The following is a 25,833-nucleotide window of genomic DNA, read 5'->3' as shown; positions in this document are numbered from 1 at the left end:
GCCGCCCGCTCGATTCAGCAGGTCGCCCCAAGTATTGACCTCTGCGTCTTCTGCGCACAGAGAGAAGCGCCCCATAAGGCTGCACGCCGCCCATGCTCCCGCCTCCCAGCCCTCTCCTCCTGTCTGCGCTGCTCGCCCTCCCCAAGGCACAACACCAAACAAGGATTCCTTGAGTGCCGCAAGGATCATCCACCATGGCGGACACCGAGAGGCCCATTAGCATATTGCCGTCCATCAAATGTTCAGACTGCGGCGTCGAGATCGAGATCTCGAAGATGGCCGACCATGTCTGCGGCCCAGCCCCCGAGCCTGAGCCCGTTGCCCCAGCACCAAAGGCCACAAAGAAATTCTTCGACCGCGCCGCCAGCAGCATTCGCTCGTCGACTGCCGCCTTCAAGCCTGGTCGCTCAGCACCACCGCCTAGCATTGACTCCGGCGTCGCCAGTAAGTCCCAATTTCCTCCACTGCCATGCCAGGCTTTAACATTGTCTGAAGACAAGCCCTTCGCCGGACGCGCCCAGGCGACCGCCGATCCTTTGACCCCGAACAGCAACCCAAATTCCAGAAGTCCGTCGCCAGCTTTCTTTAAGTCGTCAATAGCCAGGAACCAGTCCGGCCTAGAACCGAAAGCTTACAGTCCCACTTCTCCAGATCAACCAAACCTCGAACCCGAGAGCTCTCTGGAACCAATCAAGAGGCAACTCACCCCAACTCACGACTACCCTGAATCCGACCCGAATTTCGCCCCTCTGAGCCCGCGGCCCAATGCCAGTGAAAGTGTCTTCTCTCGCCTGAACACGCTTGCCTCCGGTCCGTTCAACGTGAGGGAAAGAAAAACATCATTGAGGCCTGAGACGGCCGAGGAAGCAAGACCCAGCTCGTCGCACAGGAGGACTCCGACATTGAGCAGCTTGAGGAGCAGGTCCAAGTCGCGCACTTCTAGCCGTGGGAGCAATACCTTGGGCCATGAACGTCAGCCATCGACAGCCAGCACAGAAAGATCGCGCTCGTCCATGCGCTCCACTGGATTGCCGGCGCCAGCTGAAGTTGGTGGGAAGCGCGTACCGCCTCCACGACCAGCGCGTCCTGATGAGAACGTGGACAGCTTTTTGGAAGCATTGCAGGGTGAGGCTAACCAGCCTTCGCTGGCGGGCTTGGGGATGCGCTCGCAGTTGTCTCCAATCCAGAAAGACACAAATGGCGCTGCCAACAAGGCTTCCATCTCACTTCCGAGGAGGCCTTCGGACAAAGTTCCGCCTCCTCCGCCGAAGTCTCTTGCACGAAACATCTCGACCGACGACACCCCAGAATGGTGGGATTCTCCGGACAAGGCACGCCCGTCCAGTCCGGAAAAGCCACCTGCTGAGCCTGCTCAGCATGAGAGGAAAGCATCCGTTGCGGACGACAATGCGAAAAGATATCCTCGCAGGACGTCTAGCCGCAACCTTAGTCTCAAGGACCTGGATCTTGGCCCCAGACCACCTGTTCCTCAGCCCCCGCGCCTAGAGGTTCGTCCTCGTGGCACTTCCCACGCGCCTTCAGATTCTGGCTCGTCTGAGGCCTCTTCCGGCTTCGATCGCAGCAGCCGCTCTACGCCGCCAACCTCTGCAGGAGCCAGCCCTATTGCTGAGCCATTCAAGGCATACAGGCCCTTTGACCAGCCTCCCTCGGGACCGCGCCCGGGAACTTCCACTGGACCTCCTCCTGAGGCACAGAGGAGGCCGAGCATGAGCCGGCCAAACCCGCCGGAGAGTCTGCCTTTGAGCCCTCCGCAGCTTCGTGCTGTTCCAGACGCACCCGAGTCACCGATGGACCCTGCCATTCAGCGCGGTATATTCACGCCGAACCGGCCGTCGGATTCTTCGGCACTTCCGGAGATCCAATCCGTTGTCCGGGAGGATGAGAAGCCTCCTATGCCTCCTGTCCCTGCCGAGGAGGAGCCGCCAATGAAGCCTCTTACACACACGAGGACAGCATCATTAGGAAAGCGGCCCGGCACAGCGGGTAAGGGGAACTGCAGAGGATGTGGTGAAGTCATTGTAGGGAAGAGCGTCAAAGCGGCAGACGGGAGGCTGACAGGGCGGTGGCATAAGCAATGTAAGTTCTATACTCGCTCCGTCGCGGAGTCTTCATCTCGCTAACCCGTGTCTGCACAGGCTTCACCTGCAGGACTTGCCACTCCCCCTTCCAAACGGCCGACTTCTACGTCATTGACAACCACCCGTACTGCGCACACCATTACCACCAGATGAATGGTTCTCTTTGCAGACACTGCAACTACGGAATCGAGGGTCAGTACCTGGAGACTGAGCGGCGGCAAAAGTTCCACCCGCAATGTTTCGCATGCGACACGTGCAGAATGCCCCTGCGGGACGACTACTTTGAAGTTATGGGGGTCGTGTACTGTGAACGCCATGCGTGGCACGCAGCAAGACAGACAGGCGGCGGTCCGCGCGGCATGCTGGCTCCAGGAGACCCTAGGCGCAACCCTGAAAGGAGGAGGACTAGGCTGATGATGATGTGAGCGACCCCGTATGGAGAGGGCTCGCATTGATCACAGCTATTTTTACGCCGTCTTGGAAAGTATTGCTTCGACGCAAAGCTTGGGCACCGAAGCGTACGGGTACGAGGCGGCTCTTGGGGTCATCTCCGTGAACGTTCCAGACCCACCCTTTTCTGGAAATCTCCCTGCTTAGGCGAAGGGGCTTCTTCGGGATCTCGCATCGCCAGACACTCGCTTATCTTTCCCTCGGACCTACAGCATTCCACGGCGCTCGCATCTTTTCTTTTATTTGTCGCTCCGACCGATTGTTCAAAGGCTCCTAGTTTCCTTGCATGTCGACCAACTGCATCTTCCGGTTTCCATTTGAGTTATATACCCTTCTCGATATACCCTTTTCATCCCGGGTGGGCTCACATTTGGATATACCCTCTTCCTATTTCTTTCCAGTTTTGACCATGGCTGCATGATGTTTTGCGACTTTTGGTCTATTATCGATCCCAGCATTTGCATGAGCGGGGGAGTTTCTTGTGCAATGAGGAAAGGGTATCGCAGCCGGTGAAAGGGCTGGCTTAATGTCTTATCTGTTTGCAGGTGATCTTCGGGTGAATGGATGTCACGGAAAAGTTTTGGGATAAGGCAAGGCGAAGGCGAATCTTCAGCGTTGTAGTAGTAGGATAATTGAACACGAACATTCCAGTAACAATGAGTCGCAGTTGTGATGTCGCAATCAATGACATTTATGCACCTTGTCGTCCCGCTCGGCGCCGCTCCGACTCCGTGGCGCAACGCCGGTTATGCTTATGCAACGTCATTCGGGAGCTTCGAGTACCGCACATGTCAATGACGGTGTGCATAGAGTTCCGGAGATCCCGCAGCCCTTCGGCCTCGCAATTTCAAAATATTTCACAGCGGTATTACTAAATGCACTACGAGCGAGTTGCGCGGACCTGGCCATGGATGGATCGGTACCTGCCAGCTCACACGCAGTCGCAACTGCAAGGTACAGGATTATGATAACCATCAGGCCATTGATCGCTTAGAACTTGCATCGAAAGCGACAAGAACTGCAGGGTTGCCAAGGGCGCCGGCGGGCTGCGGCGTTCATAGGCAACACACGGGTCGACTGGTTCCTCCAATGGACGGCCAGCAGAGGATCAACGACGATAACAGACAGAGCCCCACCATCTGCAGTGCACGTGGGAGGTTTGCATGCGCTTGCGCAACCGCGTCTTTTTCGATGGATGTGGTTGAGAGAGACTGGGCGGCCCCTGTCTTCGCAGGGCCCGAGGCAATGGAAGGGGAATGGCGCGGCTGCTCCGGGCGCCAGCGGATTCGACGAGCTGCAGCAGCTGCCGTTCGATTCACCTTCACCGCGACTTTGAACACGCGCCGCGTGCAGGCGAGTGATTAATCCTCCTCCACGCTTTTACCAACCGATTGCGCCCGGTTGAGCAGGATGCACGGCCCCTATCGTGTGCTCAGTGGTGCCCCGCGCCGAAAACCGCCTCCCGCTAACCCGCGGTGCCTGGAGGACTTCTGACCGGCGACTGGCGTGCGGGCTATAAAGCGCTGCCTACCCGCGCCCTAACTCCTCCCTCCTCAACCGCACTCTTCTCTGCTCACACCAAGCGTGCATCGAAGCTTTCCCACCAACCTTTCCTCGAAAATCACCCGGGCCATTGCCCAGTCGTCACGATTTTCTCCAATCTTCTTAACTCGTAAGTGCATCATCCCAAAAGCTCCAATGTAAGCAAATGGCTAATTCTCCTCCAGCGTCCACCACCCCTTCGCCGGCCGACGTACTTCCCCCTCCGGAGGAGCGTCGGATTGCCCATACATCCGTTAAATCACCCACTTAACGGAAAACAACGTCAAAAGTAAACATGGCACCTCACGCTGAAGTCGGCTATGCGAAGGGGGATGGAAAGTGGTCTTCAAGCGCCACGCCCAAGGAGGCGTTCGTCGTCAACTCGCCCAACGTCACGTACTCGGACGCGGAAATCAAGAGCCGCTACACTTATCGCACCACCGAGGTCACGACCAAGGATGGTAAGTTCGTTGCCACGCCCAAGGAGACGGTGTACGACTTCAAGGTGGACCGCACGGTCCCCAAGGTCGGCATGATGCTCGTGGGCTTGGGCGGCAACAACGGTACCACCGTGACTGCTGGCATCCTCGCCAACAAGCGCGGCCTCGTCTGGGATACTCGCGAGGGTCCGCGTGCTGCCAACTACTACGGCTCCATGGTCATGGCCTCCACCATCAAGCTCGGTACCGACCCCAAGACCGGCAAGGAAATCAACATCCCGTTCAACCACCTGCTCCCGATGGTCCACCCCAACGATCTTGTCGTTGGCGGCTGGGACATCAGCGGCATGAACTTGGCGGATGCTGCTGACCGCGCCTGCGTCTTGGAGCCGACTCTCAAGAACATGGTGCGCAAGGAGATGGCTTCCATCAAGCCTCTTCCTAGCATCTACTACCCGGATTTCATCGCTGCAAACCAAGAGGCTCGCGCTGACAACGTTCTGCCCGGTACCAAGGCTTGCTGGGAGCATGTTGAGCAGATTCGCAAGGACATTCGTGATTTCAAGGCTGCCAACGGTCTTGACAAAGTGATTGTTCAGTGGACTGCCAACACCGAGCGCTATGCGGAGATTCTGCCTGGCGTCAACGACACGGCCGAGAACCTGCTCAAGGCTATCAAGGAGGGCCACGAGGAGGTTTCTCCCTCGACCGTCTTTGCTGTTGCCTGCATTCTCGACCAGGTTCCCTTCATCAACGGCTCGCCCCAGAACACTTTCGTTCCTGGCGCCGTTGAGCTGGCCGAGAAGCACAATGCCTTTGTCGGTGGTGATGACTTCAAGTCTGGCCAGACCAAGATGAAGTCTGCCCTGGTTGACTTCATGATCAACGCCGGCATCAAGCTCACCAGCATTGCCTCGTACAACCATCTCGGCAACAATGACGGCATGAACCTGAGCAGCCAGAAGCAGTTCCGCAGCAAGGAAATCAGCAAGTCCAACGTTGTCGACGATATGGTGGCCGCCAACAATGTGCTGTACGAGGAGGGTGAACACCCCGACCACTGCGTCGTGATCAAATACATGCCTGCGGTTGGCGACAATAAGCGTGCGCTGGACGAGTACTACGCCGAGATCTTCATGGGCGGACACCAGACCATCAGCATCTTCAACGTGTGCGAGGACTCGCTCCTGGCCAGTCCGTTGATCATCGATCTCGTCCTCGTCGCCGAGATGATGACGCGCATCCAGTGGAAGACTGCTGATACTGAGTACGCTGGGTTCCACAGTGTTCTGAGCATCTTGAGCTTCATGCTTAAGGTAAGTTTCTTTTTCTTGATCGAGATAAGGTTGAAGTGGCTAACCCGTATTGGCAGGCCCCGGTCACTCCCCCGGGTACGCCGGTGGTCAACGCGTTGGCCAAGCAGCGTAACGCTATGATGAACATCTTCCGTGCTTGCGTCGGTCTCGAGCCCGAGAACGACATGACGCTTGAGCACAAGCTGTTCGCTCATTAAGCGTCCTGTCGCATCTCCTGCTCGAGTCTGAGCGATGCGTGGTGAGGAAATTACGCGCTGCATCCAACATCAGCGTGTGATGATGCCTGTGGGTGACCGTAAACGCGCTTCAACGCGATGTTTTATGGTGGGCTTTTCTCCTATGTTCATCTTAAGCTTCGTTGCATTCGCTCACTCATTATATCTGAATCCAAAATACAAAATTTGCGCAAGATTTCTCGTGTGTTCGTACGTGATGGTTGTGGTGTTGCCTAACCGATGAGTTTCACTAGCGCCTTTTTGTCCGAGTCTACACGCGCTCTATACCTCCACTTCACCTTGCACTCTCACTTTGTGCATCACCTCACTCACTCAGCTTCTTGTTTGTTCTCCTCCAGTCCCATCGTCCCTACCATGCCATCCCAATCCGCCTCTATAAAATCCTACTTCTCTCCACTACCTTCACCCGCCCGATCATCTCAGGCCGATAGCAACACCGACAACTCTCGCGCAGAACCAGCATCTCAGCCCAATCCGACGCAACATGATCAACAACGTGAAGCCGGTCTCAGCCTCGCCAACACCGCCACCGCCTTCATCCCGGGAGACGGATTCACATCTACTGAAATGACCACCAACGCGTCGTCTACGGGCAACGGAACACAGCTGCCACCACTCACCGGTCCTTTCACCCCACCTCACGGCGTCCCGTACAAAGAAGTGATGTCGATCAAGCACCTGACATCCACTTCGATGGGTGAAGGCGTGCGCTTTACGGGTCGGGTGCTCAACGTGTACAGTCCATCAATGGAGACGACGACGGCAACGACCGCGTTGAGAAGGGCACCAAAGGGCGCGGTTGGGTACGTGAAGTGCACAGTGGGTGATGGTGAGGGTGTCATTGTGGTGAGTGTGCACGCGCAGCCTCCCCTCCTTTCCCTCGCAGTCGTTTGAGACTGATGAGCCGGAATCGTGGGACACCGTTAGGTTCGCGTCTGGCACATGAACCATAATGCCTCTTACCCGCTACTGCGTCTGGGCAGCTTAATCACCGTCTGGACGACGCACATCACCCCTTTCGTCGCCACGGAGAATGAGAGCGCTGGCTCCTTCTCCGCGTCTTCGCCCTCGTCGATGCTGCGGCTGTATACCAGCGTTTTTCCGGAGCGAGAGCGCGGGAGCCACGTACAAATCCATGCGGATGGCGATGCTGAGAATGGGACGAGGTGTCGTAAGCCCCTCTCAACTGGCAGCAGTGGTGTTGATGGAGTGGACATGGGGAAGGAGTTGATGACGCTGGCCGCATTTGCGAGCGGTGGATACAAGGCGGCGGACGCAAAGGTGCTGGTATGCGTGAAGAGCGTAGGAGTAAAGAAGAAAGGTATGTTCTCCCGCAAGATTTCCACCCACAGGTATGTTTTCGCTGACCTCCCCGGCCATTCAGTCACCCGCAAGGACGGCACGACGGCCGAAACGGCGACCGTCCACCTTCTCGACCACACCACCGCCTCCATCTCCGCCTCTCTAAACCTCTGGGGCGCTGCCTCCGCCTCGGCCGCGACGTGGATTCCGCACAAAACCATCCTCCTCCTCACGCGTCCGGGCTACCGCGTCTCGAAATCTACGAGCAACGCCAACAGCGCCACCACCAGCAATAACAAAAACAGCGGAAACGCACCTTTGTCTCTCCTTTCACCACCTTCGGACGGCCCGAGCTACATCTGGCTCTCCCTCACCGCCAACACGCTCGTCGAGATCGACCCAGCGCCGCTGCGCGACGCAACCTGGCTACGCGGCTACGCGCAGCGCTTGCTCAAGAAGCGGCCTCTTCCCCCGTCCTCGTCATATGCATCCCCTTCTTCTCCGTCCTCCTCCACACGCTTCCAGACATCGCCCGATGGCGCCTCTCCACACCCGTTTCCTCCCCTCGCCGCCATCGAAGCCGCGGATCAGCGCATCCTATACACCCTCGCCGACATCGACGAGTTCGCGCGGAAGGCTGTTGCCGAGCGGGTGACGAAGAACGGGGGCGGTGGCGCAAGAGCGCAGCAACAGCCTCCGCCGCCGGAGCCCTTGCAGCTCGTCGGCTTCGCGAGCGTCGTCCTGACCGAGGTGAACCTGGTCAAGCTGTTCCGGCGCGGCGCACTGGCGTGCGGGCGGTGCGCGAAGTGCGGCGGCGCGGTGTACGCGAACGATGTTGTGGGGAGGTGTGGGTGGTGTTGCTCGGACGATGACGCTGCTGGTATTGCTGGTGGCAACCGTGATGGTGGTGAGGTAGAGGAGGAAACTGACGGCGCTGCTGCTGCTGATCCTGCCGCCGTGCCGCTGGAGCTCAACCCGCAGGTCCTCGGACCGGTCCTGGATGAGACTGGCATGGTGGCGACAGGTAGGCTGGCCATGAGTACGCAGGCGTGGGAGCAGCTGTTTGGCCGGGGCATGGCGGAGCTGGTTGGCGAACAGGATGTCGAGGCTCTGAGGGCGCTGGAGGCGCGGATAGCCTGGGTCAGGGTGTCTCTGGTGGTCGGGTGGATGGAGGGATGGGGAGTGGGCGGGGCGGATGAGGGTGGATGGGAGGGCGTGGGAAGACTGTTCGTCTTGGGCGTGAGGGAGTAGTGCTAACGGAGGTGCGATAGACAGTTTCTTCCTCGGAGCCCCAGACTTGCTGAAGCGTCCAACGAAAAAATAAATTCAAAGTGGCTGCTCAGCTCGAAGCCTTGCAAAAAAGGTTCCAAAAAATTACCGACTTGATTTCGAGGCCGGCCACCCTCGGATTGTTTTACGAGAGGTTTCTATCTCGGACCACGAGGAGCAAAGTAGATACTTGACAAGACGGTAGCTTCAATGCCCAACAGCCATGGCCGACTGTCAGGCCAGCTTTTTTACGAGGTCCGAACCTCGGTTGTTTTTAGGAGGTAGTGCTCCTCCACGCCTTTACCGACGAGTCCACGACGGCAGCCGACGAGTTCAGGCAAAAGCCCTACCGTTCTTCGGCAAGAACAAGACATAATACCGGATACCTGCCTCGGTTTTTTTCTGAGGTAGTGCTCCTCTACGCCAAACATCCCCTGGCGAGACCCATTTGCGACGGCGGGTCAAGTGTCGGTTTTTTTTGCGAGTGGAGGTAGTTCTCCTCCGCGCCGGGGTTCGCAAACCGCCGACGAGCTCCAATTTTACGAGACATAGGAGCTCAGCCTCGGTTTATTTCTTCGAGGTAGTACTCCCCGGAACCCCCAAGTACGAGAACAGGGGCCTTTTCTCGGTTTTTTAACGAGGTCTACTCCTCGACGCCAATCACCCCTCGGGATGGCGAGGCAGCATCCTCCATGCTGCCAAACCTTTCCGCTCTTAAGATTTTCCTTTCTGCTTGAGTCTCTCTTTTTGCTTAGCCTTCTCTTTCTGGTTGACCTTCTCCTTCTGATTTGACTTCTCTTTCTGGTTGACTTCTGGCTTCCGATTTGACTTCTCCTTCTGGTTGACTTCCTGCTTCTTGCTTGACTTCTCTTTCTGGTTGACGTCCTGCTTCTGATTTAACTTCTCTTTCTGGCTGACCGTCTCCTGATTTGCCTTCTCTTTCTGTTTGTCCCACCCACTCTCCTTCAAGACCCTTCAGGTGAAATCCAAGTTCAAGTCAGGTGAAGTCGAGATGAGGTGAAGTCGAGATGAGGTGAAGTCGAGATGAGGTGAAGTCGAGATGAGTTGAAGTCGAGCTGAGTTGAAGTCGAGCTGAGGCAAAGTCGAGCTGAGGCAAAGTCGAGGTAAGGCGTTGTCCATGTCCGCGTTATGGTGGGTCTGGCGCCGGGTTGGGGTTGGGCGTGGGTTGGTTGTGGGTTTGGCATGGGTGTTGTGGAAGGAAAGGAAGAGGAGAGGGTCTGGTCGCGCTGTCGAATATCTAGACTGACCCGGGCTGTCTTCGGTACCTATTCCAGCAGTTAATCCGCGCCGGTACACGAGCGGGATTAAAAGGCCGCTGGAGGGTGGGTGGCGCCTTCTCAAGGTGGCAGGTACCAAAGATTGCTACTTCTATTTTGGGAACCAACAGTCACCTCCGCCCAGCTGCCTGTGGCTGCATTACCTCACTTCCTTACCATCGCCGCATCGAAACCGCCGTACGGCCAATTCGGCGGGATCACTACTAAATACAACCGCTTTGTTCAGATACAGAGCTGAGCCAGCGGTAGAGGTGCCTGGACAGCAGATCCAGCTCCCCACAAACTAGACAGTCCGTGACTACTAGATCAACCAGCTCTATGCTATGTTCTTGACCTGATTCTTGCATTTTCTCGGAGAATTACGAAGGCAAAAAACACAAAGTCGTCTTCGTAGCGCCCTGTGTACAGCGCGGACCTACTTTACCAAGCAGTGTCGGCAGGCTCCACTTCCTCGTGATCTCTCTGCGCTTTCCGCTTGCGAATTGCGGGTGCACCTACGTTCTACGCCTGTATCTTCTCTTCTTGTGGCTCTCTTTTCCTCACTTTCGGTGAACGCAGCGACTGCAACAGCGGTTGCAACAGAAATCACAAGAACAACATGTCCGTCGGACCTCGTCCGCACGCCACGCGCAGCCCCAACGAGCTTGTCAACGATCCCATCGTCGATGGCAACAGCGACCACCGCGTCACCACAACCTCTGTACATCAGCCAAGCCGCAGCGACCCACAATTCACCGCCCGCGTCATAGTAGGGCCGCCACCCTGGCTGCAAGCCGCACAGAATGAGAGGCAAGCCTACGAGGCGAAGGTACAGAAGGAGCGCAGCGAGGCCGACGAGACACCCCAGCCGCCGGCTACCAGCACCCATCACGATGCCATTGACCAGAATAAGACGGAGACTGCCCTTCAGAGCCGCAGCGGCGCTCAACTTGGTCCTTTTGCAAGCGTTCCCAGTGTACAGCCTACCGCCGGATACACTGAAGCAGGTCTTACCACGCTGGATCCCGTTGCTGCTCACGGTGTCGATCGCACTTCCCCAGGCATAGCTGTGACCTCTGCATCCCCAACCGCGCAATTCGTTCAGCATTCCCTCAGCAGAGGTGATGTTTTGGACGCTGCTGACGAGCCAATCCCGGATGGATACTGGGACCAGCTCCCACCAGGCTTCTCGGAAGAGCAAGCCGCCGTGATGTGGGTTAAGAAGTCGAAGCCGTTCTGTCGGCGTTGTACGTTGAGGCATCCTCCGCCGCACAACCAAAGGGTGACTCGGGCGCAAAGCTCGGGGACGTCATGGAGTAACTACCGAAGTTCGGTGCGCAAGCGCATAAGGAGAGGTGCTCTGCGCGAACAGGAGCAGCAGCTCCGATCCCAACCTCCGCCTCCATCTCTACATCCCCAAAGCGACCCCTGACCTACCACTGTTGTCAGCAAATGACCTCGTCTTGTTATCAGTACGCCTAGTCCGGCACAAGCACAGCAGCTACAGCAGCGTCAGCGGTCATGCAGAGACCAATTCAATGAGCCGCGCGATGACGGACACTGCGTAGTCGATCCCCAGACTGGCGATGGCTAACGCCTTTTCATATTACAATCGCCAGCAATTAATTCTCCTTTAGTCTGCACGAGCTCGATCGGCTCTGAGGCGTCCAAAGAGAGCAGCAGTCCCGAATACATTCTCTGCCCCAGGGCAGATCATCGCCATCGTATACAATCAAACACAGCTTAATGGCGATAGAATGACATGAACGGCATAATTGATAGGTGGATAATTCAAGTCTGTAGCATATCGGCGTGTGGTTCAGATAGTTAATATCTTAAATGAGATGATTCCCAAGAAATAATGACATGAAGAACGACATGACATGAAGCTTTTATTTTTGGTTTAATCTAAACTATTGTGGGTTTAGTTACAAGACAGGCTCAAATGTAGCGCTCCCAATCAGCAGGAAAGACATTACAGCCCTATGAGATCGTTACGGAGCATCTTAAAACGAGATTAGGTGAGATTTCGACAGCCCCATCCCTGCTAATAAAATAACATTATTATTGCTTCATAAAAGCATAACTTACATTCAACGACCAGAGCTTCGTCAGGAAAATTGCAAGTCCAGCACGCAAGAGATGATGATACTAGGATGCTGTTTTAATTGCCAGAGGCTCAGCTGTCAGTGTGCTTCATGACAGACTGTGGCGCAGTACCTCAATAAATTTATTGGAAATCAAATTCCCATAAAAGCTACTTCCTACTTATGACATCATTAAATTCTGTTTGTGCCGTTTATCGGCTTGGCTGGAGAATTTATATGCGCTAACCGGATTGGCCTTTCTGTGGTATGCATTGCATGAAACCTCAAGTTCCATTCTTCCCGGATTCGAATCACCGTGATTATCAAACAGGAGCTGTTTCAAACTTCCGAGACATTTTTTCCGGGGTCCGGACGCAGTCTGATACAAGGATGACTCGAGAAAAATATACTGATTTTCTTCTTGAGTCTATGCCAAGTCATTGATTACAGCAAATGCCTTTTTCTCTACCTACCGCAGCGAAATGACTCGTAAGAACTGTTTCACTGGAAAACTGAAAATGAGCCACACCATGCAAGGTGGGAGTGGCTGGAACGCCAACCAGTCACGCCCCATGACTTCCCGAAACCATATGGCAAAGCTTCATGCCATGACTCGGCCAGCAAGCCGCAAAAGCACACCACAAAGTAAATTGTGAGCGCCGCCAACCACAACAATCTCCGTATTACCCCACCAATTTCTTCTCTCGGACGACGGAAACCCTTCAGTCCGATTGCAGGCTTCGCTTCCGCCGCCTCCAGCCACTTCCCACCTACTACTCCCCTCCAATCTCGTCGTCTTCCTCATTCGCCTCATCCACCACCATATTCTTGATAATCGTGCCATCTCCCTCCGACCCCGCCCCCTGCGGCCCCGTATTCTCCGAAGAAGTACCCCTGCCTGCCGCCATGAATGGAGCCAGCGCCTCAACCGCCTCGTTCAAAGCGCCGAAAAAGTAACCACTCGGAAACCCCGGCAGGGACCCGACAGACGAAGAATAAGAATCAGAAGACGCGGCCGAGGCTGTTGACACATGGCGCAGCAGCAGCTGCTCGTGCTCTGCAGATTGAGGCGGCGGCCCAACGCGTGGCAGCTGCGTGAGCGCAAAGGAGCCGCCTCCGGCGTCGATGTTGGCCGCGTACAGGTTCCTTCTGCTGCTCTTCTGCTGCTTGCTCACCGTGCTCGTTTGATGTTGCTGCTGCAGCGGCTGATGCATAATCATCCGTGACCGGATTGGGGTGCTTGGGACGGCGACGTCGGTGTTGTCGTCATCACTTTCTTGTGTTGGGAAGGAGAGCGCGTCCTTGTTGGTCATGGTTAGCGGGGAATTCGAGGGGGATGATGAGAAATCGGAGCGCGAAAGCTTCGCCCGCTTGGTCAACGGGGGCTGCGGGACGCTGCGGCGGCGACTACTACGTGGCTGCTGCAGGTGATGGCTCTGGCCCGCTTCGTCCTGTGCAAGGGTGTCGTTGTTGTCGTGACCTCCGTCTTCTTCCTCTTCTTCTTCGTCGTCGTCGTCGTCGTCGTCGCCGCCGTTCTCCGGGCCCATCCGGCGCTTACGGGACGGTAGCGACGGTGACGGGAAGGGAGATGGCTGCATCAGCTGCTGCGGCGGCGACGGAGACGGTGATAACGTTATCATCAAGCTTTCTCCACACCCCGTCCTCATCCGCTGCAGTAGCAACGATGGTGACTTCTCCTCACTATTGTTTTGCCGCTGCACTTGCTCATCACCATCACCATCCCCTCCGCGCTCGTCCGCTCCACCCAGCAGCTGCTGCTCTCTGGCTAGCGGCGTCAGCCGGACGCGCAACGGCGTAGCCGGAACTCTGTTCTTCGCGCGCCCAATCTCTCCGGTTCCGCGCTTCGTGCGACTACTGGAACTAACAGGCTCGCCGACACTGTTTCCGCCAGCGGCCCAAAGGGTGCCGTGAGTGCTAAGTGTACCGCTGCTCGGCTCGTCACTGTCGAACGAAGCAGAGGGCGCCTTCCGCGCTGACGACGGCGCCTCCACCGCCGCTCCCGCCGTCCGCAAGCGCATCAGTCCGCGCTGGCTGCTGACGCTGGGCATGCGGCGGCGGTGACGGGTGTGGTGGCGGCCATCGTCGTCGTCGTGTCTTGGAGTTGTTGGCACCGCCGGGGTGGTAGCAGTCTCGGCTCCCAGATCCACAGACGATGGCAACGGCCTGATCCCCGCACTGCCTTGTTGTTGGACGCGCGGCAGGTCAGAAGACACCGCGCCCACGGTGGCGGTAGCAGCAGCAGCAGTAGTACTTGCGGTAGTAGCAGAATCAAGAGGGGGAGCAGCAGGGCCATCCGTGGTTGTGGTAGCGTCGGCTTGCCATGTGCCAAGGGTGTGCCGCGGCAGCAGCGTCGTTGTCTCAGCCGGTAGGACGGTAGGTGCGGGCTGAGGCACAGTAGCGACGGAACCTAATGCTGCGGCATGAAGACCTGGGCTGACGCCACTTGGCGTCGGGCTTGCTTGGGCGTGATGGTGAAGTCCGGGTCGGGCGGGGAGAGGAGCGGTGGTGTTGGTAAGGACGGTGGTGGCAGCGCTGACATGGGCGATGGCGCTTGCCACAACAAGGCTTGTACCGCTGTCATCTTCCTCGGCCTCTTGGCGTTGATGACTACGATTACCGATCTTTCTCGGCTGTGCGCGTCTTCGGTGGGCTAGACGAGGCGGCGCCGACCGTGGCGCTGGCGGCGGCTGTGGCGGGGTGCCTGACGATTTCTGGTTTACTGCGGCGTGTTCTAATGTTGGTTGTGCTAGGATGCGTGTCAGATTGCATGCGATGTTTATGTTGAACCACCACCCCCGCGCGTCATCGGGCGGCGTGCAGCGGATAGCGGGAGAGGCGAGCGGGGAGGGAAAAGGCAAGTACCGGGGCCGGACATCGCGTCGCGATCAAGGCGGGCGTTTTTCTCCGATTACAAATGTAGTCGGAACGGGTAGAAGAGAAGACCGGCGGCGGTGGCGTGTATCGCGTGATGAAGAGGAAAAGGAAATAGAATCGGGCAGTTGGCATGACGTGGGTTGCACATGCAGACGGTCACCGTGCACCGAACACTGCTGCATCACGAATGTTTTGGGAATTTCTACAGTGCGTGCTTTTGTCCAATTCAAAGAGTAGTACGACATGCTGTGCAAACAGGAAATCATCAACCTCGTCCATATCAGTCGCTCTGATAAGCCACCATATGTCTTCCCATCGCCAGTGAGCGAGTGACTTAAGCCCGAAAGAACTTGACTCAGCTGTCCGCCGCAGAGGATAGAATGCAGTGAATGGCTCGTGTAGAGATCGACTTTGTCCGGGTTCTGCAAATTCAATGTGCCATGACCTGCCAACCTTCCCTCTTGTAGCTTCTTACGAAGAAAACAGCTGCCAGGATGACCGCAGCAGCCCCGAACGAGATCCCGACCAGGTACGCCATGTGCATTCCGTGAGCGACGTCTTCGATGCTGAGCAACACGCCGGGCGTCGGCGCGATACTCTTCACCTCGACAAGTGCCGCAATGCCCAGCGTGATGCTGACGCTGTAGTTGATGACCGTCGTTACTAGCGCCGCTGCCAAGCCCTGATGGGTCCCAGGCATGCTGTTGCTCAGGATGACCGTCGACGCCGGGAATGACATGTCCATGCCAATCGGCATGACCAGGATGCCGAAGAAGGTTTGCCCCCAGTACGACTGGTCGATGGGCATGGTGCCGACAAGGACGATGCCGAGGAAAAAGCCCACCATGGCACACAGCATAACAAAGCTGACAGGCGTGTGGCTGAGCATGTAACCCGTTACGCCCGAGGCGATGACTGCCGCAAAGATGACCGGAACGAACTCGGCCGATACAAGCAGTGGCGTTTGTTGCCGCACCACTTCAAGGAACCGGAACGTGTAGAAGACCCAGACGCCAAAAGCGCCCCAGCCGAGCGCCAGGCACGTGAGAATGTACATCACCGTGCTGTTCAGCGCCGACTTGGGCAGCAGCGGGTTGCTTGCGCGCATCTCGACGAAGAAGAAGGCGGCGAGGATGAGGACACCGACGATCAAGAGTACGAAGACGTGTGGCTTCTCCCAGCCGTAGAGAGGCCCGTTGTTGAAGGCGATATTCACGAGGACGAGGCCGAGAACGCCAAGGATGGAACCGGTCCAGTCGAAACTAGGGCGGTGCGGAGGAAGAGCAGACAACGGCTTCGGAATGACGATGAGAGAGACAGCTGCGAGCCCGAAGGCAGCCATGGCATATGCCCAGAAGCCCCATGGCCACCACAGCAGTTGGCCAAAGATGCTCCCAAAAATGTTGCCAATGGTCGCGCCGAATGGGGCACTGGCACCAAAGATGCTGAAGATGATGTTTTTGCGAGGACCTGGCGCATACGACCGACCAAGCAAAGCCAGTGCGTTAGGCATGAGAAGTGCAGACCCAACGCCCTGTTGAGCACGGCAGAAGTCAAAAAATATCTGCGACCGGGGGTATACGGCGAATCCTGCTAGCGTGCTCCAGAACCCTAAATAGGCGTAGCCGAAGATAAAGATACGCTTGTGGCCCATAATGTCGCCGGCTCGTCCGGCAATGAGGATGAACGTGCCAACCGTTAGAGCGTACGACGAGATGAACCAGCTCTGCTCTCCGGGATTCCTGGTCTGCAGGTCTACTGCGATGGTGTCGATTGGTGCCAATGCAATGCCGATGGCGCATTGGATCATGAAGTGTGCCATCGAGACAGTCGCAACAAAGAGGACTTCTTGACTGCGTGTCATCCTGATTCCTCCATGTCCTCCAGGAGGCCCGGGAAGATCATGAGGTTCTGGCGGTGTTTCTATGCCGTAGCTTGCTGTTTTCTCATTGTCGACGGGCATACTCTTCTCAGAGTGTCTGTCCTCGTGGTGGGGGAATTTGTATCGTGCTGGGATCTCAGGCACCAAAGGCGTGTTCGGAATCGACGAGTTCCTCGAGGCTGTTGTTGGTGTCTTCGAGTCGAAGTTTATGTGTAGGACTGCTTGCTGCGAAGGCATGATGGTGTCTGAGCCGCTGTCACTCGGGGTCGAGGAGATTGGACGATCCATTCTTTTTGGGTTAAATAGGGAACCTCGTGGATTCTGCGGAAGTATGATTGAGGAGGGGGCAGATAGAGGGAAAGGAGTCGAGACGGGGCGGGAGAGCTTCAATTAATCAATTTGCTTTCATAAAGCTATATCGGCACCTGATGCAGATGAATCGCTGACAACATCGTGCGCTTTTTTGGAACCACATCATTGCGTGCCAAGATGCAACCCTGCAGCAGGCACCCACCACAGACATGTTGCAGTTCCAACAATGCATCTTCTCAGGGGAGGACCGTTGTCCATTGGCGCATCAGGCCAAGAGATAGAGGTACTCGATATCAACTCCGACGGACTGTAGAGGGGAGCCGGTAACCAGTGAGGCCGCGGACCGTATTGATGCAAAGCCTCCACCAGAAGCCCCAATGACGGTCAGTGGAGGAAATGTATTTGAGTGCTGACTAGACGTTAGTCTCATCGGCGCAAGTTTAAAGAGAGCGGCAGCGGCACGGCTTACACTGTGGCTGTCGAGAAGCCTGGAATAGTGCTTGGCAGGCCCCAAGTTCAAAATGACACCCTAACTGCGGAAGGCAGCCTTACGGCGCATCTTCTTCAGGCAAGTGAGTTGGGTCCGGGCCAAAACCAGACCCAGGCGCCTGATAACCCTATGTGCTCCAGCCATGACGGGCAGAGGCCCATTTGCGGGCGCATTGGGCGAGACCGTGCGGCCCGTGTAACGTTTTTTCCCCCCAGACCTCGTGTTCGGCCAGACCAGGGTCCACGGCAGCTGCACAAACGTGGGTCTGAGCATGTGGGATAGGGGTACCGCTGTTGGCCGGTGAGATGATGGGCGCTGCCGCATGTCCGCAGTGGGATGATGTTGAGCTTCAGCTAAAGTACGGTACACTTGGAGGCGCCGGCCGCTGGTGCCTCGTGTAAGCGAGCCAACAGGGAGTGCCCTGCCGCATGCAGTTCTCAGCTCGCCAATCCTCTTGAGCTGCAGTAAGGCACGCCTGACCGTAGGGTTCACCCGCCCCAGGGCCCCATGACAGATCACGGTGCCTGCCTCGAACCGCAGCCGTCAAGTTATGAAAGGCTCCCGGGACGAAGGCATTGCTGACCTTGCGTGTGAGCACTGCACGCCGGAATCCAGTTTCTGGCCCCGGATTAGGATGCAACCAGGTTGGTCGAGGCCGTACCAACAGCAGTAGTGCCATCCGACGGAGCCCCATTGCGGCAGGCGATCCGCCCGGGGTCAAGCCCCAGCAAGCTTTCTTTGTGGACGGCAGCAGATCGTTCTGTTGGTCTTGCTTGAAACGGCACTCCGCTGACACGCGCCTTGCCGCATTAGGCGCAATCTGTTCCGTTAATGTCAGCACCAACCGTCGCTTGTGCCGCCGCCGTGTGTTCAGTTTGTACTGAAACTTCACTTTCGCTGTATACGATAGTGAGATTAGATGTGATGTACATGCATTTTGGCCGTTGTTATCCTAGAGTCATCCAAAGGTCCAAGGTCTTATTGATTGAAGGATGCAATAATGCAAGCAACCGGCCGATGCGCCGCCTCCCGCGCCACTGATGCGTGATAGCTGCAACGGTTGTTTCGGGCGTCACACTGCCTGGACCAGCGTGCGCTATTCTGCACAATCCGTCGGAACATTGGTTCAGGCACCGTCAAAAGCAATTGCTCGGCCGAGCTTCTTGCACTGTCGGTAACGACGATCACAACCCGGTGGCACGTCATAGGCTTGCTGTTCGTTTTCTTTTGTCCACTCCGCGGCACGCCCGTACACAAACAATTAGCCCGCTCGTATCATGGTGGAAACGGGTGCCTGCCACACCCCCCAACAGCGATCGGAGAGAAGATTTACGCCGCAGCGCCACCCTGCTGGAAACACTGAAGAAGTCCACAATCATGCAAGGTGACTGCGAGACACCGTGGCGACGCGGTAAACTCATGGGGAGTCGAAATATACATCCGGACGTGATACAGCAGGACGGAGAGTTCCACAACAACCCGAAGCATGCTGCAAGTCTCCCATGGGGGGGTGCGTGATGCACCTTTGTCTTTGTAATCAGCCGTTTCACTCTTGGGGGCCGTCCAAAGGTTTGATCTGCTGCTGTCGAAGCTTTTCGATGCTCTCGTCAACAAGGGCAAGTTCCACCTGAACCTTAAGGAGCTTGTCTCTGAGCAATTGCTCGTACTCATCTTCCGAGAGCACCTTGACAGGGCTAAAGCGGGAGTCGGCTAGCTTTCGGAACCAACTCTTGTCATCAGCGCGTTTGTCAGCGGAAGCGGCATGCTTCCGATCCGCGAGTTCGTAGAGGTGCTGCCCCGCAAACCCGAAGATGGAGAACATAACCACGCCGGGGATAACGTGTGATCGGCTTCCTGTCAATCAGTCAGCGCAGGACTCCAACCGCCGGGTAAGCCAAGCCGAAAATACTGACGTGTCACGGCAGCCACGATCCCGCCAGAAACGCCTCCAGCGATGGTGCTTGCCTGAACCTTCTCCGTCCGTGACGAAGGCTTGATTTCGCTGGCATCGGGAGAAGCACCGCGCTTGATGTCAAGCCAGGCTTGAAGGCCCCGCCGGTTCAAGATTGCACTTCGGGTGGCTGTCGCGGATTAGCAAAAGGTGTGTCGTCTCATGCGTCCAAGATAAATTTACCCCAATATGCAGAGCCTGCGGTGAACCATTGCAAGCCTGCAATTGCTGCAAACAGCACCGGAGGAGATCCGGAGACGATGCCTTGGGCGCTGCCGAGCAGAACACCACCGGCGCCTTGGGAAATATATCAGCAGTTGTCCGCTGCAGGACGGCGGTGCGACTCTGCCCGCAATGGCCCCGCGGAACAGAGGCTCGGGCAGAAGGCCAACGAGCGACAAGGAGCCCGGGGAGATGGGGCGTGGATTGATTTGACACGTGAAGGCGGGACGGGACGCCGCCCTCGCGAAAGGCGATTGTGCTTACCGGTCAATCCACCAACCTCCAACGCGGAGGCGAGCAGTGCGGAGGGGTAGGTGACGCGCGCGGCAGGCGCAGAGGTACTCGCCGGATCGCTCTGCATTCTGGCGTGGGTTGAGCAGAATCTCTCTGTCGCGGTCTGGGTCGCGGTCTGGGTCTCGGTTTTGACGCGGGCGGGCTCACGTGACGGGTCGAAACCAGACCATGTGGATGTCTTGGCAGAGCGGCGGCCCGAGTTTGGATTTTGATTTCAACTTCAGCCTATAGTTCACGACGCACACTCGCGCGCAACACCCGCACCACCGATTGACACCGCAGCAACCCCGCAGATCGATTTCTCGAAGGCGCCGCTTCCCTCAGACTCTCTCAGCCGACGCGCTCCACTCCCGCAGCGCGTTGACTGACTTTCGCAATCATGGGTTCGTCCGCCTTCTGTGCCGAGTTCGCCCGGTGAGGCCACTGGCCTCGCGCAACAGCGGCAACTTTGCGCTGCCGTCCCCGCAGCAGCAAGCGCTGACATGAAGTCCAGCTCCGAAAAAGCAAGCCCAGAAGATGTCCCTCGGGGACTTCTTGGGCGATCAGTGTACGCATCCACTGCGCCACCCGCGTTGAGGCGCTCTGTCCACCTGAATTGAGCTAACGACGGCACAGCGCTGGGCTCCTGGGCCGATGAGATGGAGGACCTCCCCGTTTCCGGTATGTAACTACTGCACCCTTGCGACTATGAAAGTGACACTGACGCGAAGCAGGTGGTTCGTCTCCCGCGCAAATTTCCTGACTTCACCCGACCCCGCAGTTGTCCCTCTGACATCATATATATAGGTCCCAGCGCTGGCTATGGTGGCAGCAGACCTTCCTTTGGTCCCTCGGGTGGTAGCTTCGGTGGCGGCTTTGGTATGGAAGTACTCTCGCGTTGTTAGAAGCACGCGCTGACTTGTCCCCAACAGAACGCGGCCCTGACCGTGGCGGCTACGCGACCCGCGAGGAACTTCCTCTTCCCACCAAGCCCCCGTATACTGCCCATCTGGGCAACCTCTCCTTCGACGCAACTGAAGGTGACATCCATGATTTCTTCATGGATTGTGACGTCACCAGCGTGCGCATTGTCGAGGATAAGCTGGACCGCAAGCCGAAGGGTTTTGGATATGTCGAGTTTGGCACTCTGGACGGTCTCAAGAAGGCCCTCGCCCTCAGTGGAACCCAGTTCCAGGGCAGGAACATCCGCGTGAGCGTTGCTGAGCCGCGTAAGTATCTTCCGTCAACACTCTTGCAGAAGGGAACAGATCATTGACTTGGTGGGAAATGTATAGCCAAGGAGCGCATGGAGACGCGTGTGTTCGACGACTGGACCCGCAAGGGCCCTCTTCCCCCTCTTGCCGGCGAGCGCTCCCGTGGTGGCGGTGGCGGCGGCTACCGCAGCTTCGATTCTGGTGCATCTGATGCGGGCAGCGAGCGTGGCGGACGCACGACGAGGGACTTCGGCTCCTGGGAGCGTAAGGGACCCTTGTCTCCGGTCAACCCTCCTCCCCGCGAGCCTCGCAAGACGTCTCCTTCCTGGGGTGAAGGCCGTTCTGAAGACTCCCGCCCGCCTCGCCGCGAGTTCTCTGAAACCCGCCCCCCGAGAGAGCCCACTGCGCCTGAGCTCGACAACTCGTGGCGTGACAGGATGCGCCCTGTCGAGACGCTCAGGTCCCCAACTGGCACCCCTGATGCCAGCTCGCCCTCTTCCCCTGTTGCTAAGCCTGCCGCTCCTGCCGGTGGCCGCCCTCGTCTGAACCTCCAGAAGCGTACCGTCTCGGAAACTCCGGCAGCACCGAGCTCGTCCGCCGCTGGTGGTGATGCCAAGTCCAGCCCGTTCGGCGCCGCGCGCCCAATTGACACGGCGGCAAAGGAGAGGGAAATTGAGGAGAAGAGACAGCTTGCCCTGCGCCAGAAGAAGGATGCCGACGACAAGGTTCGGGAGGAAAAGCGTGCCAAGGAGGCAGCTAAGGCTGAGAAGGAGGGTGAGAAGGAGAACGGCGCTGGCTCTCCTCCGCCGGGCTCGAACTTTGATGTCCTGGGACAAGTGGACGAGAGCGCTGAGGCCGCCACCGACGAGAACGCAAACGGAACGATTGTCGACGATAAGGCCGTCAAGCCGAAGGAAGTCGTTCGCGAAGCGAAGCCGGTGGAGCAGTCTTGGAGGCGCAAGGAATCTGCTCCTGCTGCAGAGACAGCATCGACCTCCCAAGATCTGGAGGATGATGGCTGGAGCACGGTGCCGTCCAAGGCCAAGAACAACCGCAGGGGTGGTTCTCGGGCCATCGCCTCGTGAGCGATGACTTGCCTTTCTTCTGCCACGCCTTGACGCCTCAATACCCCATTCTCCGACGCATCGAGGAGTCGAATTCCCACGGTGGACGAACGATGCTTTTGGTGTGCCTGGTTTTTCTTCGAGCTGTGGTGTTCATTGTCAAGGCGTATCGGGAGCATGTCTGCTATTTCGCAAAAATGCAACTGTGGCCTACCGACTGCTCGCGCATGCTGGTGACTTGGGGCATGTCTCTCAGACGTGAACTTCGACATCTGCGACCTTCAGAGAACGAGAAAAGACGGTCTGGTCCTTCCTTTTTCTTTACTCCGCTCCTCAATCCCCCCTCACGCTAGACTCTCGATGCATGCAGCCCTGACACCTTTCCTTTGCGCACATACCACAACTCTTTCCCGTTTTCTTTGTCGCTCTTCGGATCATAAAAGTTTTTTTTGCTTAGCTGAATGGGAGGTTTCTGGAATGATCTTGTCGTCCAGCATGGTGGCGTTCGAGCGCTCCTTGGTGTTGGACGCTCGGTGTTTTCAGAGGCCAGGGAGGCGTGGTGATGTAGCACGACTTTTTGATAGATGAAATGCCCAGCGCGTTTAATACAAAAACTTGCAGGCGACGAAGTGCAACGTTGGAATTAGGTAGTGGCGCATGGAGCACGATGTTGCTCCGAGCAGTCGGGGCGTCTTCTGGCCAGCGCCGGGCGGGCGCGCCGGCTCTGGCGGCAACGAGCCGCGGACGAGTGGGAGCAGGTGGCGGGTTGGCTTGGAGCATGCTACAATGTCTCCATGCGGCTCCCAGCGCGGCGGCGCAAATCCAGGGACCACGGCCGCGGCGCGCATCGCGTTTAAGCGTGGTCTTTTCGCAGGGCTGCAGAAGACGGGCCGAGTTTGGCCAAGCGGCAGGCGGGTCTGTTTGTGCTCCCCTGGTGGCGATCGCACGAGACTGACGCGCATAATCTCTCTAGCCAGCAACCTTCTTTCATGTTTTCTTACTCAACACCCTCCTCCAAGCCCGCAGCCTGCCACATGCTCCAGCCTGACGTATGATACCCGCTCTTTGCATAGCGTCCCTGTCACCCTCCGCCGGTAGCTGCCCACACTCTTTTGCCCGCCTGCACTAGCCGCCGCCATGAACATCGATTTCAAAAAGAAGCCCGTCATCCGCACCCAGACTGTGCTCGTCCGCCGCACGAACACGCCCACCCAATCGCCGTCGCCCGCCACGCCGCGCCCGCGCCCGAAACTACCCACGCCCGCCAGCAGAGCCCCCGCCAGCAGCAGCCGTCTGAATGGAGCACTCTCGTCATCCGTCGCAGCCGTCGCCGGCAGGAGGCATGCCTCTGCGCCCGCCGTGCCGACCGTCAAACGCAGCCTGACCAAACGCAAGGCCCCGACGCCCGCCACCCCGCTGTCGTCTGACTCTGAGGGCAGTGACGGCGAGGACAGCCTCGACCGCGAGCTCACCCCGCGCAAGCGCATACGCGCCAGCCACTCGCTCGAGCCCGACCTGCAACGGAAGATACGCGCTGCGCCGCTGAGGCGTGCCGACGGCGAGGAAGGACCCGTCAAGCTGCGGATCCTGCACGGCTACGACTTGGTGAAGACCGACCACTGGAAGGACGACAACGTCGTGGGCTACCATGCGACCAAGGACTTCAAGCCCGCATTCGAAGGTCTCAGCGAGGTGCCGGTCGTGGGGCTGCAGTACCCCAGCAAGTCGCAGCCTGAAAGGTGAGTCGATGTGATTTCGCTTGCTACCTCACGCGACTCAACGCTGACTTTTTTTTTTCCCCTCTGCCATGCAGGTTCTCGCTAGTGTATCCCCGTGAAAGCGACGGCTACAAACCCCTCGAAGACATCGTCCAGAGCGTCGAGACAATCTGCAAGCACTATTTTCCTGACGATGCAGACACATTGATCGATGAAGGCACAGGCTTCCCCCGCCGGCTCAAGCGCGCGGTACAACAGCAGTCCGTCTCGGCTTTCAAAGATGTCCTGCAGGAATTCAACAAGATGATCAGCGATGCCGTAGCGTCGGGGAAGATCGACCAGGCACTCGACGAAATGCAATCCATGCCGCTGCCGCTCACCGAATACATCCTCTCGCAGACGTACTCCCGCACCGTGTCGCCCCGCGTCAACTCGCTCCGCCGCTACGAAGCCGGCTCGAACAACGTCTACGGCGAGCTGCTCCCACGCTTCGTGCACCGCATATTCCAGGAGACGAAGCTCAAGAGCGACCAGATATTCGTGGACCTAGGATCGGGCGTGGGCAACGTGGTTCTGCAAGCCGCGCTTGAGGTCGGCTGCGAGAGTTGGGGCGTGGAGAGCATGCCGAACCCGTCGTTCTGTGCGAGCCTGCAGAAGAAGGAGATCATGCAGCGCGCTCGCTTGTGGGGCATCTCGCTCGGCAAGATCAACGTTATTGCTGACGACTTCTTGGAGAACCAAGAGGTTGGCCGCGTGCTCAATCGCGCCGACGTCATCGTCGTCAACAACAAAGCTTTCTCGCCGCAACTGAACGGCGCGCTGTTGGACAAGTTCCTGGATTTGAAGGAGGGCGCGAAAATTGTGAGCCTGAAGCCGTTCGTCGACCCGGACCACGAAATCAAAAGCCACAACGTCAACGATCGCGTCAACCTCTTTAGCTGCGTGGAGAAGGAGTATTTCAGCGGTTCGGTGAGCTGGACAGATGAGGGAGGCAAGTACTACATTCAGGTCAAGGACCGCAGCCGCCTGGATAGGTTTCTTGAGGGGTCGCGCAGGCGGAGATGATCTACACGGGAGGAAAAAAAAAAACGAACAATATGAGGGACTGAAGAACGGCATTGATGATTGATATGGCAGTAATTGGGATGGAGATCATCTTGGATCAGTTGGACAGGGTTTGATGTCCAGCTACTTGATGGTCATGATGATTGAAGCGTTCCTAGCGTGGAGTCATTGCAAACCAAAAAGCTAATCACGGTGCTGGCCGAGATGCAGGGGTGGTTTTCTATTCTTCCATACAAAGCACAGGTTGCATGGGTGGCTGGTATTCTTTCATTGGGAGCGGCATTATTGGTCTTGGTAGGTACTACTCTTTGAAAAGGTCGCGTCTGACACGATACCATTTCTTTTCTGCAAATTTTCACACCCCTCTCAGTTTAGCCTTACGGCTCTGCTTTCCACTGAAATTGCTTATCTATTTCGGCATTCTTACCTCTTCGTGGTTGTTGCATCATGGAGGACGGGAAGGTTGACACAGTCGAGTTTCTGCTGCATATCTTGTTTGTAGAAATGGGCATTCTCCGGTGGGGGCAGAAGGCGAGTGGCTCACGGCCTATGCTGTGCAGAAGCGTATAGGATGTTTTTTTAAAGATGGACAGGCATGCAGAGCGCAAGCTCTAAGATTACAACGCGTAGATAAAGAACTACAAATGATGATGGTTTGATGATTTATGGGGAGTCGAAGCATTCGTCCCGGTGTGAAAGTGAAGTGCCTTCTCGCCCCGGCGAATGCTT

General features: G+C 57.2%; 9 protein-coding genes across 9 annotated transcripts; 6 read left to right on the top strand and 3 right to left on the bottom strand.

Moving 5' to 3' along the window:
- Nucleotides 1-194: 194 nt before the first annotated feature.
- LTHEOB_6654 (Zinc finger LIM-type protein) lies at nt 195-2,524 on the top strand (the record flags this gene model as incomplete). Its single annotated transcript, XM_035515934.1, has 4 exons — nt 195-444; nt 496-567; nt 652-2,097; nt 2,157-2,524. The coding sequence occupies 4 exons, from the start codon at nt 195-197 to the stop codon at nt 2,522-2,524; spliced, it is 2,136 nt and encodes a 711-aa protein (XP_035372689.1).
- Nucleotides 2,525-4,386: 1,862 nt separating this feature from the next.
- On the top strand, nt 4,387-6,044 carry LTHEOB_6653 (Inositol-3-phosphate synthase; the record flags this gene model as incomplete). The annotated part of the gene is made up of 2 exons (XM_035515933.1): nt 4,387-5,847; nt 5,904-6,044. The coding sequence occupies 2 exons, from the start codon at nt 4,387-4,389 to the stop codon at nt 6,042-6,044; spliced, it is 1,602 nt and encodes a 533-aa protein (XP_035372688.1).
- Nucleotides 6,045-6,437: 393 nt separating this feature from the next.
- LTHEOB_6652 (Nucleic acid-binding protein) lies at nt 6,438-8,636 on the top strand (the record flags this gene model as incomplete). Its single annotated transcript, XM_035515932.1, has 3 exons — nt 6,438-6,929; nt 7,011-7,404; nt 7,468-8,636. The coding sequence occupies 3 exons, from the start codon at nt 6,438-6,440 to the stop codon at nt 8,634-8,636; spliced, it is 2,055 nt and encodes a 684-aa protein (XP_035372687.1).
- Nucleotides 8,637-10,550: 1,914 nt separating this feature from the next.
- LTHEOB_6651 (EF hand domain protein) lies at nt 10,551-11,363 on the top strand (the record flags this gene model as incomplete). Its single annotated transcript, XM_035515931.1, has 1 exon — nt 10,551-11,363. The coding sequence occupies one exon, from the start codon at nt 10,551-10,553 to the stop codon at nt 11,361-11,363; it is 813 nt and encodes a 270-aa protein (XP_035372686.1).
- A 1,428-nt stretch (nt 11,364-12,791) lies between these two features.
- On the bottom strand, nt 12,792-14,914 carry LTHEOB_6650 (uncharacterized protein; the record flags this gene model as incomplete). Its single annotated transcript, XM_035515930.1, has 3 exons — nt 12,792-14,604; nt 14,657-14,750; nt 14,902-14,914. 3 exons carry the CDS (start codon nt 14,912-14,914, stop codon nt 12,792-12,794), a joined length of 1,920 nt encoding a protein of 639 aa, XP_035372685.1.
- Nucleotides 14,915-15,343: 429 nt separating this feature from the next.
- Nucleotides 15,344-17,032, bottom strand: LTHEOB_6649 (Yor378w-like protein; the record flags this gene model as incomplete). The annotated part of the gene is made up of 1 exon (XM_035515928.1): nt 15,344-17,032. The coding sequence occupies one exon, from the start codon at nt 17,030-17,032 to the stop codon at nt 15,344-15,346; it is 1,689 nt and encodes a 562-aa protein (XP_035372684.1).
- Nucleotides 17,033-19,143: 2,111 nt separating this feature from the next.
- On the bottom strand, nt 19,144-20,131 carry LTHEOB_6648 (uncharacterized protein; the record flags this gene model as incomplete). The annotated part of the gene is made up of 4 exons (XM_035515927.1): nt 19,144-19,451; nt 19,511-19,678; nt 19,732-19,845; nt 20,035-20,131. The coding sequence occupies 4 exons, from the start codon at nt 20,129-20,131 to the stop codon at nt 19,144-19,146; spliced, it is 687 nt and encodes a 228-aa protein (XP_035372683.1).
- A 449-nt stretch (nt 20,132-20,580) lies between these two features.
- LTHEOB_6647 (Translation initiation factor) lies at nt 20,581-22,342 on the top strand (the record flags this gene model as incomplete). The annotated part of the gene is made up of 5 exons (XM_035515926.1): nt 20,581-20,611; nt 20,680-20,724; nt 20,851-20,922; nt 20,976-21,272; nt 21,339-22,342. The coding sequence occupies 5 exons, from the start codon at nt 20,581-20,583 to the stop codon at nt 22,340-22,342; spliced, it is 1,449 nt and encodes a 482-aa protein (XP_035372682.1).
- A 1,116-nt stretch (nt 22,343-23,458) lies between these two features.
- On the top strand, nt 23,459-25,104 carry LTHEOB_6646 (Histone-lysine n- h3 lysine-79 specific; the record flags this gene model as incomplete). The annotated part of the gene is made up of 2 exons (XM_035515925.1): nt 23,459-24,060; nt 24,135-25,104. 2 exons carry the CDS (start codon nt 23,459-23,461, stop codon nt 25,102-25,104), a joined length of 1,572 nt encoding a protein of 523 aa, XP_035372681.1.
- Nucleotides 25,105-25,833: the final 729 nt, after the last annotated feature.

This window comes from Lasiodiplodia theobromae, assembly GCF_012971845.1.
Source record: "Lasiodiplodia theobromae strain AM2As chromosome Unknown scaffold_19, whole genome shotgun sequence".
Taxonomy (NCBI): domain Eukaryota; kingdom Fungi; phylum Ascomycota; class Dothideomycetes; order Botryosphaeriales; family Botryosphaeriaceae; genus Lasiodiplodia; species Lasiodiplodia theobromae.
Note: the sequence above shows the minus strand (reverse complement) of the source record. Positions and strands in the feature narration are given on the sequence as shown.